This window comes from Prionailurus bengalensis, chromosome C1, assembly GCF_016509475.1.
Source record: "Prionailurus bengalensis isolate Pbe53 chromosome C1, Fcat_Pben_1.1_paternal_pri, whole genome shotgun sequence".
Classification (NCBI taxonomy): domain Eukaryota; kingdom Metazoa; phylum Chordata; class Mammalia; order Carnivora; family Felidae; genus Prionailurus; species Prionailurus bengalensis.
This window is the reverse complement of record NC_057345.1, coordinates 192,344,250-192,358,976: the sequence shown is the minus strand read 5'-3', so window position 1 is coordinate 192,358,976 and position 14,727 is coordinate 192,344,250. Positions and strand designations below refer to the sequence as shown.

General features: G+C 46.5%; 1 protein-coding gene across 1 annotated transcript in view; it reads right to left on the bottom strand.

Annotated features, from left to right (window-relative positions):
- Positions 1-6,357: 6,357 nt before the first annotated feature.
- The window catches only part of PARD3B (par-3 family cell polarity regulator beta), a 1,020,722-nt gene continuing 1,012,352 nt past the window's right edge, over positions 6,358-14,727 (bottom strand). The window contains exon 23 of the mRNA XM_043577601.1: positions 6,358-11,072. Coding sequence (XP_043433536.1) covers positions 10,715-11,072 — 358 coding nt within the window. The 3' untranslated portion in view covers positions 6,358-10,714. The remainder of the gene's footprint in view (positions 11,073-14,727) is intronic.

The window sequence follows — 14,727 nt, the reverse complement described above, 5'->3', positions numbered from 1 at the left end:
CCAACCTTGGCCCAACATGACTCTGTTATCAATCTCACTCCAATGAGTTCGCTGGGGCAGGGTGATCGCGTAGAACTGAGTGACAGCAGTAAAGTCTGAGCGAGAGCCCCAGAGGGAGCTCTGGATGGAGAAGGCCTGATGCCGGGGCTCTGGAAGGACCTCACTGCTTCTCAGTACAGCATGGCTGGCCCTTGGAGCCAGGAGTACTCAAGTGTCCCCACCCCCAGCCTTACATGGCACAGGCCTGGTTTGTGTGTTAGGGGAGAGGGGTGTTACATCCGTAGAGAAAAGTTCTGCGTTCGGGAACAAAGCCAGGTTTCACACAACCAACACCTATAAGGTAGTCAGTTCACCTGCAGATACTCATGTGCCCATTGCTATTCTGTGATCTCCACTGGGGGCCTGCAACCTGTGATTTTCCAGAACACAGCCTTGATTTCACAGAACACAGCCGGGAGAGCAGGAGCCTTTGAAAGTGGGTCCCATAGCAGTGTGGCCGCACCTCTCTGAGGCTTCCCTTCTAAAGCCTGGATGGAAAAAAAAATCACCGTGAAGAGGCAGAGCCTCAGGCCAAACACTGTCACACTGTGAAGGTCAAGAGAGGGTCAGGAGAAAAACGGATATTGAAAGGCCACCTGGAGAGCAGGGCTGTGCCTGGGTCTCCATCCCCCCTCCCCCTCTGCCATCTCGCACCTGGGGGGTCGGGAGGCAGGATGGTGGGAGGGGACGAAGCGAAGGCTCCACTTTCCAATCACCCCAAATGCTGCTTATCAAAGGGATTTTTGACTCCTAGGTGGTAGAGCCATTGGGAGCTCGGAATGGGGAAGGTATAATATGGCTAAAAGCTGCTTTAATAAAGCACAGGGCTGGGTTTGAGCTTCACTCTCCATAAATCAAAGGGCGACACCACAGCTCTCTCTGAAGATCAGCAAGACAGCGCATTGTGGGGCTGGGGCGGCTCTTAAATCTAATCGACAGCTCTTTGAGCAAAAATACAGCCGTGACTGGAGGACAGAGGTGGCTGCACGCTGGAAAATATCCTAAGGAGCACGCACATTTCCCAGGTGATAAGAATGCTGAATGGTTCTGAGTCGAGAAACCTTGGAAAACAATTAGCCAGAGAAGCAAGATAACCTGTTGAAATTATGGCCCTGCACTTTACTGCTCTTAATAAATTTTCTGGCAGCCTCTTTCCAACCCAGAGTCCTGGTCTGTTTATACCTTTAGTAGTTGGGGGAATTAAGTCATCAAAGTTTCATCTACCTGTCTGACTTCAGCCAGAAGTACAACTCATTTGCCTGGATACCTTTCAAAACTGCTGTCTACATAGATTATAATTTAATATATAGTGGAACTAACACAAGGCTGCATGTTTCTTAAGTCTAAAATGTCAAAATCTGCATTTACATGTTCTGAATTTTCTTCAACATTGCACACACTTTAGGTAGTGATCACAATGTAGGCTTTGAAAAATTAAAAGAAATTGCACTGAGATTTACTTTTAATGCCCCTTGGGGGTAGCAAGGAGACTTGTGGACCCAGAGCTGGATTTGCCAGCCACTTCACTAGCCACAGCTGTTCTTAGGCTCTTGGAGCCTCAGTTTTCTCATCTGTAAAATGGGCCCCCTTGCTTGATAGGAAGAAGAAATGAGATTAATGTAGGCAAAGCAACTCCCATAGCTCCTATAGACTCAGTAAATATTAGCTCTCCCCTCTTTAGTAAAAGCTGATGGTTTGATGACTTTTCCAGTTCCTTTTGTGTATTGCTTTCACCTGGGCTGGTTTTATTTAAACTGTCTTTTGTGTGAGCGATTCCCCCTATTACCAACTGTCCAACTCCCTGGGGACCCTACGTAACTTATTCTAGCGTCTGAAACTCCAAAGGCAAGTTAATTCATTTATAGCTATTTTCTCATAGAGTTTGAGGATTAAATGAGATAAATTATGAAAAACATGAAGCCAGTATCTGGCACTTGCTAAGCACTGAATAATATTAGCCACTGTTAGTATCAACCTCCCACCGTCTCACCCCCAATCTCGCAACCTGTATCCCCCCCCACCCGAAATCACACAGAGCTGGGGGTTTCCTGTCTCTGTGTGGAGGCTTGTGTTCTGTAGCTGGAAAGCCAATACCCTTCCTTGCTTGGCCTGTTTACATCCTTCTCATCCTTTTAGGCCATTTCAGATGCCAGATCTTCCAAAAAAACTTACCCGATCCTGTTCACACCCGGAGGCAAAAGTCAGGCTTCCCTGGCAGTGTATACTCACCATGTTCAGCCTTGAGTTTTGGTTCTTTGTGTCGGTTTTCCTCTCCAACTTGACTTGCGGGTCCTGGAGGGCCGAATCCAAGCCTTGTCTATGTCTGCAATACTCTGCAGCGTTTTACAATATCTGACATGAAGTATCTGTTGGGCAACAATTGAATCTCATTTTCTTTTTGTACTTCTTATTTGATCGACCAGGCAGAAGGGCCACAAAGTCAAGGGTTGTTAGGTTTCAGTTAAAACCATTCTTCTATACTGTGACACATTGGTTATTATGCAGCAAACTTAGGTATTTGGGAGGGTCGGTAACAAGCAGCCAAGGGAAGCTTCAGTGGAAAGGGTGATAGCTGAATCTTAAACACTGACTGCTGAAGCATCTCTCTTCTTTCTCCGGAGGACATGGGCCATGCCTGATGACCTCTGAGAGTCCAGTAATTAGGAAGGCACAGGTATGATGCAAACTGGCCACGTGCCGAGGAAGGACCTTTTGTTGCAAGCTGGGGAGGAACCCACCCACGTTGCAAAGCAGAGAGCCCACTCAGGAGGTAGCACAGAGTGCCGGGAACATAGTAGTTTCTCAAGAAATACTCCACGAATAAAGGAAATTCACCTTTCTCCTTTGGCCCTCAATTACCTGGTTGGTTTCTTCATGCCTCAGTTTCTTCAGGTGTAAAATAAGCCTGATGTTCTTCGACTGGACGAGAAGCACAAATTACTGTAATCATGAAACATTCAGCATGTGCTATAAACAATAATTAGTGAGAATAAACATGGCCGCTAAAAAAGAAATCTCCATTGTCAAGACACAAAGTTACCTCTAGGTTTCTGGATATGCCTAAATAGCGTTCATTAAATCTTTATGTTAGTACCATTCTATGTAGGACTCAGTTTCCTTGTGGAAAGTCGGGGAGCCATTCAGTTCACCACCTACAGGTGTTGAAAGGAATAAGTAATACAAGTGATCACAAGGCACTTGCCTAAAATCCAAGGAATTATACAATAATAATAGTAATCATCTGTCACTAAAAGTATTTCCATCTTAGTCGGTTGCAAGGAATACATTTTCTCTTTACTTAAGTCTCTCTTTGCTCGCTAAATAATGCATTACCCATTGCATTTACAATCTCCTCGCCTGCTTCGTGTTTTAAATTAGAATCTGGCCTGCCCACGTGAGCTAACACCTTTTACCTCAGGAAAAATACCGGGCGATCTTTAACAACAGGACTTTGAGATTTATGGTTTGAACTGCAAGGTGGGACGTCAGCAGCGCAGCATTTCAGAAAAAGAACCCTCACACCTCATTTCTTCATTCAAATGAATTCAGCAAATATTTCTCGAGCATATAGTCAGAGCCAGGCAACGTGTTATAAATACGATACTCTTCAGAAGGCCACACGGACATGGAAACTAATCATTGTAATAGAGGTAATAAAAGTTTTATTGAGGATCTGCAGAATGTGTCTCAGTAACATTCAGGATGGAATTACCTTGTCTGGCTCAGGAGGAGGGATGCGGAAGGAATCTTGGTGAGGTTAGTTGCAGATAACTGAATCCCTTCTAGCAAACAGAAAGGGATCGAATGTGGAAAGTTAGGTGCTTGCAAAATTCTCGGAAGGGCTGGAGAAGCAAGCTCTAGGCAAGGCTTCCAGAATGAATCTCTGAACGACAAGTCAGAACTGGCTCACGGAGGAGGTTACTAACTTTTCGAAGATCGGAAGATGCCCCGACTGTTGGTGCAGAATCGTGTTGCCTCAGCCATGATCCGTGCTAACACAACGGATTGCCCTTGCACAGCCTCTTGACTCCCAGGAAGCTAGGGGCTGAGTATTCTTGTAGGAAACCAAACGCCTCTGTTACCCTGTTTGCCAGCAGAAGCATGCCTGGCCCTCAGTTCCATCCTCCGGAGTGTTTGGTCTGGTTGGTAGGAGCTGGGCCTCATGTGCAACAACGGCCAAGAGGAAAGCTGGAAAATGTGGTCTGCAGAGTTAGTGCCTCTGCCCTGCAGTAAATCCTGCTACGAGAGCATGGGATGGATGTGAAAGAGAGAGCCAGTCTCCAATTTCTGCCTTGAAGTCTTCATGGAGAATGAGCCGCTTGATCTGGGCCTTGAGGGATCCACGAGACGAAGGGCACTTTGAGCAGCTATGTTTATTGTGTGTTTCCACGGTACAGAGCTGTGAAATGCACACCTGGTTCAAATAAATAAAAGTAATTTGGAAATAACAGTAGCACAAGCTGTAAAACTAGGAGCAACGAGACGTGAAGAGAGAGAGGAGCCAGGGACTGAGGTTGCAAGGTTTGGGCTTTCAACTTTAGGTTGTAAGTAGGAAAGAGCCACCGAAAGGTTTTGAGGAGTGAGGGTGTACGTGTGTGTGTGAGCATATGTGTGTGTGTGCGTGAAGGGGGGCAAGGATTAACTTTCCTCGACTGCTGGGTATGTTGTCTACAGTGGTGTGCTGGTAAATGTTTAACCACTGGCTTTCTAGAGGGGAAAGAAAAAGGCCTGCTTTGTACACTACGCTGATTTCTGTGTCATAAAGGCTTCCAACATGGCCTATTTCAAACTACTAATGTGGCATCACTAGACATGGGACCGGGGAGAGACGTGGACAGTTGGCTCTTGGGGACTGGCTCACACTGGCACCAGAACTCCTGTACATGTACATGTGAGTTAATTCTCAAAACAATCGCACAAGACGTGTACTACTTTTGCTTCACAAATGGGGAAACTGGCCTAGAGAGCTAAGTATTCACACAACCGATTAGTGCTGGAACCTCGCTTTAGATCTGGGTCTGCCCGTTTTCAGAGCCAATGTCTTTCAATAAGAGCATGCTGCCTCCGGAAGAGCAACACGCCTGGTCTGATCTCTACTTCAGAAAAATCCCTTTGGCAGGATACAGGAGAGGTTGATATGGTAGCCGGGAAGCGTTCTAGACAATGATTAAGCGAATTGATATGTACACGTTGCGACCAAATTCTATGCACCAAATTCTAGGCAGGTGCTGAGTCCGTAGAGTATAAAGGTCGTAGGGAAGGAAGCATGGTCAGAGGCAAGAGATCGCAGAGAAGGCTAGTGAAGAGGCTGAGCCAAGGCAGGAAGTCAGGAAGCATGGACAGATAGAGTGGAATTGCTGGCTTTCCAGACGGGAATGGGTCGGAGGAATGGGCAGAGTTATAAATGGGAAGTCAAGGATAATTTCCAGAGTTTTGGCTTGTAACTGTGAACATGGTGGTGCCACTGGCCAGGTCAGAATCATGAGAAGCAGGCTTCTTTTGAGAAACTTTATGCTTTCAGTTTGAGCTTGTTCAGTCCAAAGGGCCTGTGGAAAGCTCGAGCGGGGATGACCAGGGGGAAAATGGAGATGCATGTGTCTGGGAAGACAGATCTGAGCTGGAGATTGTGAGCAAACCTCTCCAGAGACGGTGGCTGAAACCTCGGTGCGAATGAACTTGTAAGACACTTCTGGGAGGTCTGAGAATAATCCAGTGAAGAATCTTGGGAAACAGAGGGTTGGTTTCAAGGAGAACCCACTCAGAGTCACGTTTCCCTAAGTAAGGTAAGAGGAAGGGTCAACAGTGTTGGAGGCTGTGTGGTGAGCTGCCCAGATCCCACCTCAAGAATGAAGGACAATTTTCCCAACCACTGTAAATACTCCCAACAGCCCAGTCCTGGGTCCCATCTCCTTCCAGGAGTAGCTCATACCTACCACCCAACACAGTGGTATGAAGACCCAGCTCTTTAGTCCCAAGTTGGGACAAGTCTGAAGGGCCACTGTGGCTCCAGATTGCCCTGTGGAGCTGGCTGAGGCCTAATTTGGGAGGGTATCACTGCTCAGCTTCTCCCTTTGGCCGGCCCTGCTTCTTGCCCTGCCTTCCGTGGGTATTGAACCCAAGTGCGCTCTCGAATAAACAGCCTACGTGGTCGTCTCCGTCTCGCATGTGTTTCTTGGGGAGCCCAGCACATGACAGAGGCTTCTCCTTCATGACCCCTGCCCTATGACGTTGCTGTTTAAGGGTGATCAGGACCAGACCAACCTATTCATTCATCAAGTCCTAAACCAAACAGGTGGGGACTGAAAACCAACACTCTGGTATCTTAATGAATAAAGCTTTATTTTAATGCAAAATAAAACAAGAAAAATTTGTATGTTCATATATAACAGCATCCAAAATGTTTTCTGTGGTACAAATGGGATCATTCTAAAAAGTCTGTGAAGAATTCATTCTCTGCCCCCATATGCCAAAATATGATTTCACATAATTTATCTTCAGAACTTATGAACAGACTTGGTGCCAAAAAAGCGCAGGAAAACACTAGAAGAAGTGACTGTATCCACAGTAGGGTTTGTTTTTACGTTCCAGTAGTAAACAGCACTGCGGGCAGCATAGATGGAACAGCACGCGCTCTCAGAGCTGAGTGAGGAGACAGTCTCGGTCGTTGGGGTTAGTTCACTGTGCACTCCAGGCTCGGGAGTTAAGCCCATCTTTAAAAGTCAGGAGCTGTGTGATTCTATTACTATTTAAGGACATGAGGGAGAAAAGAGTTTCCCTTAGAAGTAGTAGCTGCATATGAGATTCTAGGCTTATTTTAGATATCTATCTTTTATTCTCCTTTTTTTTTTTTTTTTTTTTCCAGAGAGGTGACTTTGTAGGGATATCTTATGGAGACTCCTCTTTCTGGTCTCATTGTGGCATCATTTCCAACGAAGTCGGTGGGAACTGGGAGGGCAGAGAAGTACTCCCGTGGCTGGTTCTGGATCCCACTCCCTCCTGCCTAATTGCACCAAGTCTGGACCTTTTGTTGCTCCTGGACTCAAAAGCAGTAGGGTGTCTACCCAATTTAGCACCGATTTGAGGGCAGTTCGTTGCGGATTTCAGAGTTTAATGCCTACGGGGATTTTATAGGCATACATCCCTCCCCAAACTGTGCAGATCTCTCTATCTGCCCTGAAAGGCTAAGATGCCTCTCCAAAGAAAACAACTGCTGGGGCTACAGGTTAGGGGAACGAATGCCCCTCAAAGGCCGGATCCTTATTATGCACATAGACTCCATGCATGACAGCTCCTCAAGTTGTCAGATGCATTTCCTTCAGAAGATAGTTCAACAAGTTCACAGATCTTTGAAGGGAATAATGAGTCCTGTTTTAATTTTATTTAGTTGGTGGCACAAAGAGAGCCACAAGGAAGTTTCCAACCTCCTTTATCAGGCAGCATGCATGGTTTCCTCCATGGGGTCATGGTGGGTCTGTGGATCTCCTCACACCCTTGATTATAAGATCTTTGCTCCATGCTGTCCTGTGGGGTCAATGCATGTTGACTTACATATCTAAGAATAACGAGCTTCACGGTAATTTTATTTTCCAATTTTTGTTTGTTACTCGATTATGATGTAAGAAGGTGCTCCTGTCTTCGAGATTGCCTTTCATCCACTGATTTAATATTGTGGGGAACCAATTTTCTACCAAGGGTGATATTGCCACAGTCCAATGGCGCAAGGGGTTAACGAGATGCAGTGTTTCTCCTCCTGGCAGAGGACTGAATTCTCCTGCATCTAAAAGTTTGCAATGGTCTGCTCCCTTTCCCATCTCCCCTCCTGCAAAAAGGGATAAACCAGAGCTCCTTCAAATATCTCACGACTCAAGGCCAAAGCATCATTTCCAGGCCTCAGCGACCCAGCAGTCAGATCAGGAGTCGGGTGGGTGTGTGCTGATGGGTTTGCAGCTCACTGTGCTACTCTGTTCCTGTGGGGAGGGGCGTTATGGTATTCTGAGCAACGAGCAGACACCAGATTGAGTCTCGCCAAGGCCATAAATAAATGGGGAACTACTTCCTGCTACTGGGCACCTACTGACTACAGGCTGGCCTTCTAAACACTCTAAACCACCAGTTCTAGATACTGGGAGAGAGTTCTGCAGCCTCTGGGTGCTGGCAAGTGGAGGGTTGGTTCACAGGCACTTACGAAGCTTACATTCGAGCCGTTCTTAGCTGTGGCCTGGCTCGATGGAGCCTCCGTGACACACACGTGCGCTTCTTTCGGGCGGGGTCAAATTGGGCATGTGTTGTACTTCAAGCAAGAAAACGGCTGTCATCTCGTTTTCGTCCACTTGAAGAGCAGTTTCAAATCACTGGCTGCCCCGCAGGATTAGCAAATGTTTTATTGACTGTGAATACAGCGCAAGACTGTATTTGGTGCAGCTTGCCCCGAGCCTGTGAGCAGGAGGCATTGTGCAACGTGGGGAAGATGGGCATTCTTCCTACAAGGGCCACTCCTCCAACACGCACAGGATATCTCACCCTCTCGCACTGCCTCTGGCTGCCTCTCGTGTGGCCTTGGCCTTAATCCAGAAGGAGACTCCTGGCTTGGCTATGTCTAATAGCCTAGAGAAATTTGGCTCAAAATGCAACATGCCCAAGAGCTGATTTTAACGCTCCCAAGCACGTTACATTTCCCTCACTTTATCCTTCTCTTCCTGGAAGTTTATTTATTTCGAGGGTAAAGTGTCATTCAGCGTGTTGGCAGAGAAGCCCGGGAGCTCACCTGCATCTCACCTCTAGGTGAGCAGGGCCTGAGCCCCTCAACCTCCGTGCACACGTTGCAAAAGGTCTAAGGTGCCTGGCTCAAGAGGGATGACAGATGGAGAAGACCAACTTGACAGTCTATTTATTAAGATGGTCAAGGTAATTGTACTTTAGAAAATGATACCTCTTAAAGTCCAGTAAATAACACTATTTATGTCTAAAACCAGCAGCTGCTTCATTCCTGGTAATAGAACTCTATTTTAAATTAAAAAAAAAACACCTAAACTGGGTTGGATACTCTATAGTTAATAATACTATAATTTATTAAGTCCTGTCAGGCAGAGGTATTCTAATCTCAGCCAAAATATGTCCAAATGGAACTCAATACTTTTTTTGTTTTGTTTTGTTTTGTTTTGAGGGAATGGAGAAGGAGCGGCAAGGCTTTAAGTCTCTTAAGAGCCATTGAACGATTCAAATGGCTGCTCCCAGATTTTGCTGTTTCTCAGTCTTCTGTTGCGTTCTCATTTGGGTCAGTTTGGAAGTTTTAGAAGTCTTGCTGAAATAAGTAGAAAATCACTGCAAAGCTCAAAGGAAATGGGATGGGTTTTAGAGGGCGGGGTGTCAGCTTTTCCAAGCCATAAGACCTTCTAGTCCCAGTGGGAGATGCTGGCCCGGGCTGGGTGCTCCCCCGACTTTTGTTAATGAAATACAGCGGATGTAGAATGATCTGGTTTTATGCCTCTTTTCCTTTCCCCTCTGATTTTTTTTTTTTCCTTTTTATTTCCTTCCTCATCAAACTTTCCAGAAAGCATTTTTATCTTACATTCTCCATACTGGTAATCACATACCTTCACACATACACACACGCATACACATACACACACACACAGTCACTGCCATCTACTACTCCCTAGTCATCAATCCCAGAGGCCACAGTCAGCCCCTCCCTGTCCCCGGGTGCAGATGGCACTGTTTGGCACTGAGTGTGGAATTGGCATCTCCGGATCGTTGCTTCCTGTGTGACCTAAGCAACGAGCCCTCTCTTTTCCAACTACATTTTAGCCCTCAAGTGGGAGCCTTAAAGTCGAGGCCCCGGTTCCAGTAATTACAGGCAGGAGATTTGGAGATGGTTCTGAAACCGGATATCTCCATGCAATCACGCCTGGGACTTGGGGGAAGGAAGGTGAGGATCAGGGGATTTTCAGCCCTCTTAACCTGATCGCCTTGGTCCTTGGACTATATTCCTTCTGGAATCTCTGACTAGCTTTAAACATTCTCTCAGGACACTAATACTGCATTCGTGTTGTGTTTTATATATATATATATATATATATATATATATATGGCAAGGAAATGTAAAATACTTATACCAGATGAGTGGTATGAGGAACCTGAGAAATTCTACAAAGAGAGAAATGCAGTCTTCTTCTGGGTATAAACATTTCAAAGAGATCACTAGTCATGTCTGCTGTTGGTTTGTTTTCTCAATGAGAAAACTACTCATTTAAGACACCCATATTTGCAGCCACTCTCAGGTGGCTGAGGCTCAGCCTCTGAGAGTCTCTGTGCTGCCAGTTCCATGGGGCTTGTGCGCACCAGGAAGGCACTGTGTGGTATGTCCATTGTTCTTTGTTATTTGCCTGTTTACCTGCCACTTTCACGGAATTGAACAATTCTAAATGCATTTCAGATCTCCGGCAGTACTGTTTTGATGGACCCTGTCCTTTCTCTTCCTTCTGATCCCCCGTCCTCCTGTCCCCTCCTTTTTCCCTCTGGTTAGCAGTCAAGTGTTGCAACCTCGGTGAGAAGAACCTATCTGTGCCCTGGAGAATTCTGAACAGGAGGAAGGTCTTACAGTCTAGGAAGGGCAAAGGTGATGTTAGCCGTCTCCCCTTCTGGGCTGGGCTGGGCTGGGCGTGGTGATATTCAGTTACACAGCTGCAGTCATGGGGTTCTTCTGCCTGGGATCCTGGGCTCGGTAGGGGTACTGGTCCGGGCTGCCCCCTCGGGGCCCTGGTCTACCCATTTCCTGATAGGCTGGCACTCTGGGGTGCTGAGGAGGGGAAGGCGGGACATCTTGTCGGAAGGGTCCTTTATGCTGGGGGGCTGGTGGAGGAGGGTAGTACTGAGGATACCGGAGGTCTGCAAGCCTCAGATCCGGGGGACGTGGGTAGCTCCCTTTGGGAGGATGCACGGGATGAGCCCCTGGGTAATACGGGAGCTCCCTTTCTTTGTAGAGCCCTCGAGGTGTGGCCGTCAGATAGTCTATAGGATCAGCTGGTCCTCCCCTGGAAAGAGAAGAACAGACACATATCAGTAGCTGCTAAGGGAGCTGCCCGACCGAAGACCCCGTTCCTCAGCCTCCTGCGTAGTTTGGCGTGGTCATTGACTAGGCCTGGCCCATGGGACGTGAACAGAAGTGGTGTGTGCCCTTAAAGAGAAGAGAGGGAATCTTCTTCTTCCCCTTTCCCCTTCCTGTTGGCCATCGGAGTGGCCGTTTTTAACTACGAGGAGAAAGCCTCATGCTGAGGAAGGTAGAGCAACGAGAGGGCAAGGGCCTGAGTCCTTGTACCATGGAGCCACCATGGAGCCACCATGTTAGCCAGGACTGCTTATACTCAGATGGCTGCACGAGGGACAAAAAGACTTCTTTCTGGTTTGTACCATTGCGTGTTGGCCTTTAGCATAGCAGCCAAGCTCGTTTTCTTTTTTTCAACATTTATTTATTTTTTTGGGGACAGAGAGAGACAGAGCATGAACAGGGGAGGGGCAGAGAGAGAGGGAGACACAGAATCGAAAACAGGCTCCAGGCTCTGAGCCATCAGCCCAGAGCCCGACGCGGGGCTCGAACTCACAGACCGCGAGATCGTGACCTGGCTGAAGTTGGACGCTTAACGGACTGTGCCACCCAGGCGCCCCAGCCAAGCTCGTTTTCTAAACAGGGGCGCACTTTGGCTCCCTTACAGCTAGGATCACTGGACCTGCCCCCTTCTCTGCCCCCCTGAAGCCTGTCACGGGTAGTGGGAGAAATGTGCAGGTTATTCAGAGTTATACGGTTCCCCGGGGCTGTACTCATCTCTAGGCCTGGGGGGGGGGTGCTTTTGACATGGACCATAGTCTTGGTCTAACTCCGGTTAGCTTCTGGGCCACCCCTATGTGCTCTCCCCTCTCTACAGTTCCTAGAAAAAGTCCCGAGTCAGAGCTGGGGATTATCCACGTAGCGCCTTGATAGAAAGCAATTCTACCACGAAGTCAAGAAGCACCAGTAGCAGAGTGGGAAAAGCCAAACCAGCTGTAAGTTGCATTGTGTAATGAGTAGGCACACAGAAAGGTCCAGGGCAACAATAAACACTAACAGAAAGTGACCCTGTCTGGATCTCTCTACTAAGACAACAAGCATCTTCTGTTCCATTTGCTACAACAGAAGCAATACGTCTCTAAACAGCGTACAGATGACTGCATCTTATCTAGCCTGGGGTTAAACAGATGAGTTCTGTTTGCAGCTCTTAAAATCCCATAAACCTTCTGTGCACGTATTCACCACCACCATCACCAGATCCTTCCCACATTCTACTACTCTCCCTGTGATAATTTTTTGAAGGAAAAAAAAAGCAACAATAATAATTAATGAAAACCTCTTCGATGTCAGAGTACAAATTGGTAGAACACTTGGAAGAAATGACAGAGCTAGAAGAATACGGCGTCTGTGGTTAATCAAGCACTGTCAATGAGGGTCGAAATCACCCTGTAATCTGCAGAATCTGATGTTAAAACAGCTCTGTAAGTTCCCCAAATCAATGAAGGGTTGACGAGCTCCAAGTGTGGGTGCGTTGGAAAGCAGCGTGTGAGGACATTCATAAGGATGAACAATAGAACTCTCGCTCTACTGTTTTATGTCTTAATTTGGCTATACGTAATAATGAAAGATCCTTCAGCTTGGGGTAATCTAGTTAGAGTTTTCAGATAAAAAAATTAAATTGTTTGTGTACAAGCTATTATAGCATCAACTGCTATTATTCAGCGCAGTTTGCTTTGCTCTATTTTAAATTGCCCATGACAAATAGAGCACAAATGCATAATCTGTCACTCCAGCCCTGGGAAATAGAGGATCAGGGTTACATCTCCCCTTTCCTTTACAATTTTATCTTTGATTTAGAAAACTTCCAGCATTCGCTAGATCTTTTGTCATAAAATATTGTAAGCACCAACACCCTCCCCCCGCCCCCACCGCCGCTCTCATTTCTATTTCCTTTTGGTTCATGCTGGAGATTTCTGAAACACTTAAAAAAAAAAAAATCCTTAACCTGTGCTTTCTCTCGAAATCTACTGAAGCTATTTCTCTGCATGAAGTGAAACATGTGGTTTTTCTGCACTCATTTTAAGCCCTTGGGATAAATCACTGACATTTGTAACACACAAACATTATCTGCCTTAAAATGAACATACAACCCATGCTCCCTCTGGACCCTCTTAGCGGGAATGTTTCCTGTTTAAAATGGAAAGAGAGAAAGGAGGGATTCCAGGCCTTGGACGTTTAGGGTCCTGTTCTTTCCCTGGAGATTTCTCTCCTTTAAAACAGGACATTATAAAAGACAGGCACACCTTGTTGGGTTTTTTTTATTTATTTTTTTATTTTTGGAGAGACAACCCAGATCAAGTGGTGACGGGGCAGAAGCCACCCTGAATGTGCTGTGACAGCACAGGCTGTGTGCTTGTGGTGGGGGTGGGGCGGGAACAGTCATCTCCTCTCCCACACCTCACCCCTGCGACTCGTCCACTCTCATAGCAAGGGGCAGGCAGGCTTCCCCCGGGCAGATGGGAAAGAACTCAAGAGTTTTGGGGTTCCCTATCCCTTTCTCTGAGGGGAGGTTTTACGGCTGGGGGTTTGCTTACATGTGGCAGAAACCAAGTGAGGTAGCTGCTCTTTGTCAAGAAATGAAATCATGGAAACTGTCTTTTCCCGTAGAACTCATCAAAACAGTTATTGTTTTTAATTTTTCATAGAGAAGAAAAACAATGAGCTGGCCTATAAAAACACTGTTTAAGGTTCAAAGCGTGCTAGAGGAATTTTTCTTTCTTTGATGGGGGGTGCTGCTGTTGTTTATAATAACTTTTTGCTCAAAACTGGGCATTTCTTTTTTTCAATTTTTCTTTTTTTTCAACGTTTATTTATTTTTGGGACAGAGAGAGACAGAGCATGAACGGGGGAGGGGCAGAGAGAGAGGGAGACACAGAATCGGAAACAGGCTCCAGGCTCTGAGCCATCAGCCCAGAGCCTGACGCGGGGCTCGAACTCACGGACCGCGAGATCGTGACCTGGCTGAAGTCGGACGCTTAACCGACTGCGCCACCCAGGCGCCCCTAAAACTGGGCATTTCTTACAGACTTTTGCCAGAACAACTTCTAAGTGCTGGTGAGAATTGTCTGTGTACCTCTGTGCACACGCAGGTTGACACAGACACAGCCACACACATGAAAAGAACATAAAAAAGCCCTCCTCGTTACCTTGATAGCATAAGAAAAGAAGAAGAAAGAGCTGAAATTTTAGCTCTGTTGATCTTGAGTTTCCCTTTCTTGGCTTCTTTATTTGGGTGAAATTTAGTGTTTGTAGGAAAGTGCAAAAGCCGATCCATTCTGGGGCCTAAGAAATGCTATCAGAGTGACTGATGTTGCATGTTGTGAACCAACCCTGAGGAATCCAGGGGCAGCCTCCTCTGGAGACTGATGAAAACAAGGACCCACATAGCAAATGTATCTCTACTTCATGACCCCTCATTTTTCAGGTGACCTCCTGAGTTTTATTTGGATGTGTTATTAGCTTTCATAAAAAACACTTTCAGTTGAAAATTTCACTCTGGAACCATCTTTGCCTAAGGAAGGAAAAAGTCTATATTTGCTTTCTGTATAATAGAACTCTTTGGGGAAGTTATCACGAAAATATCT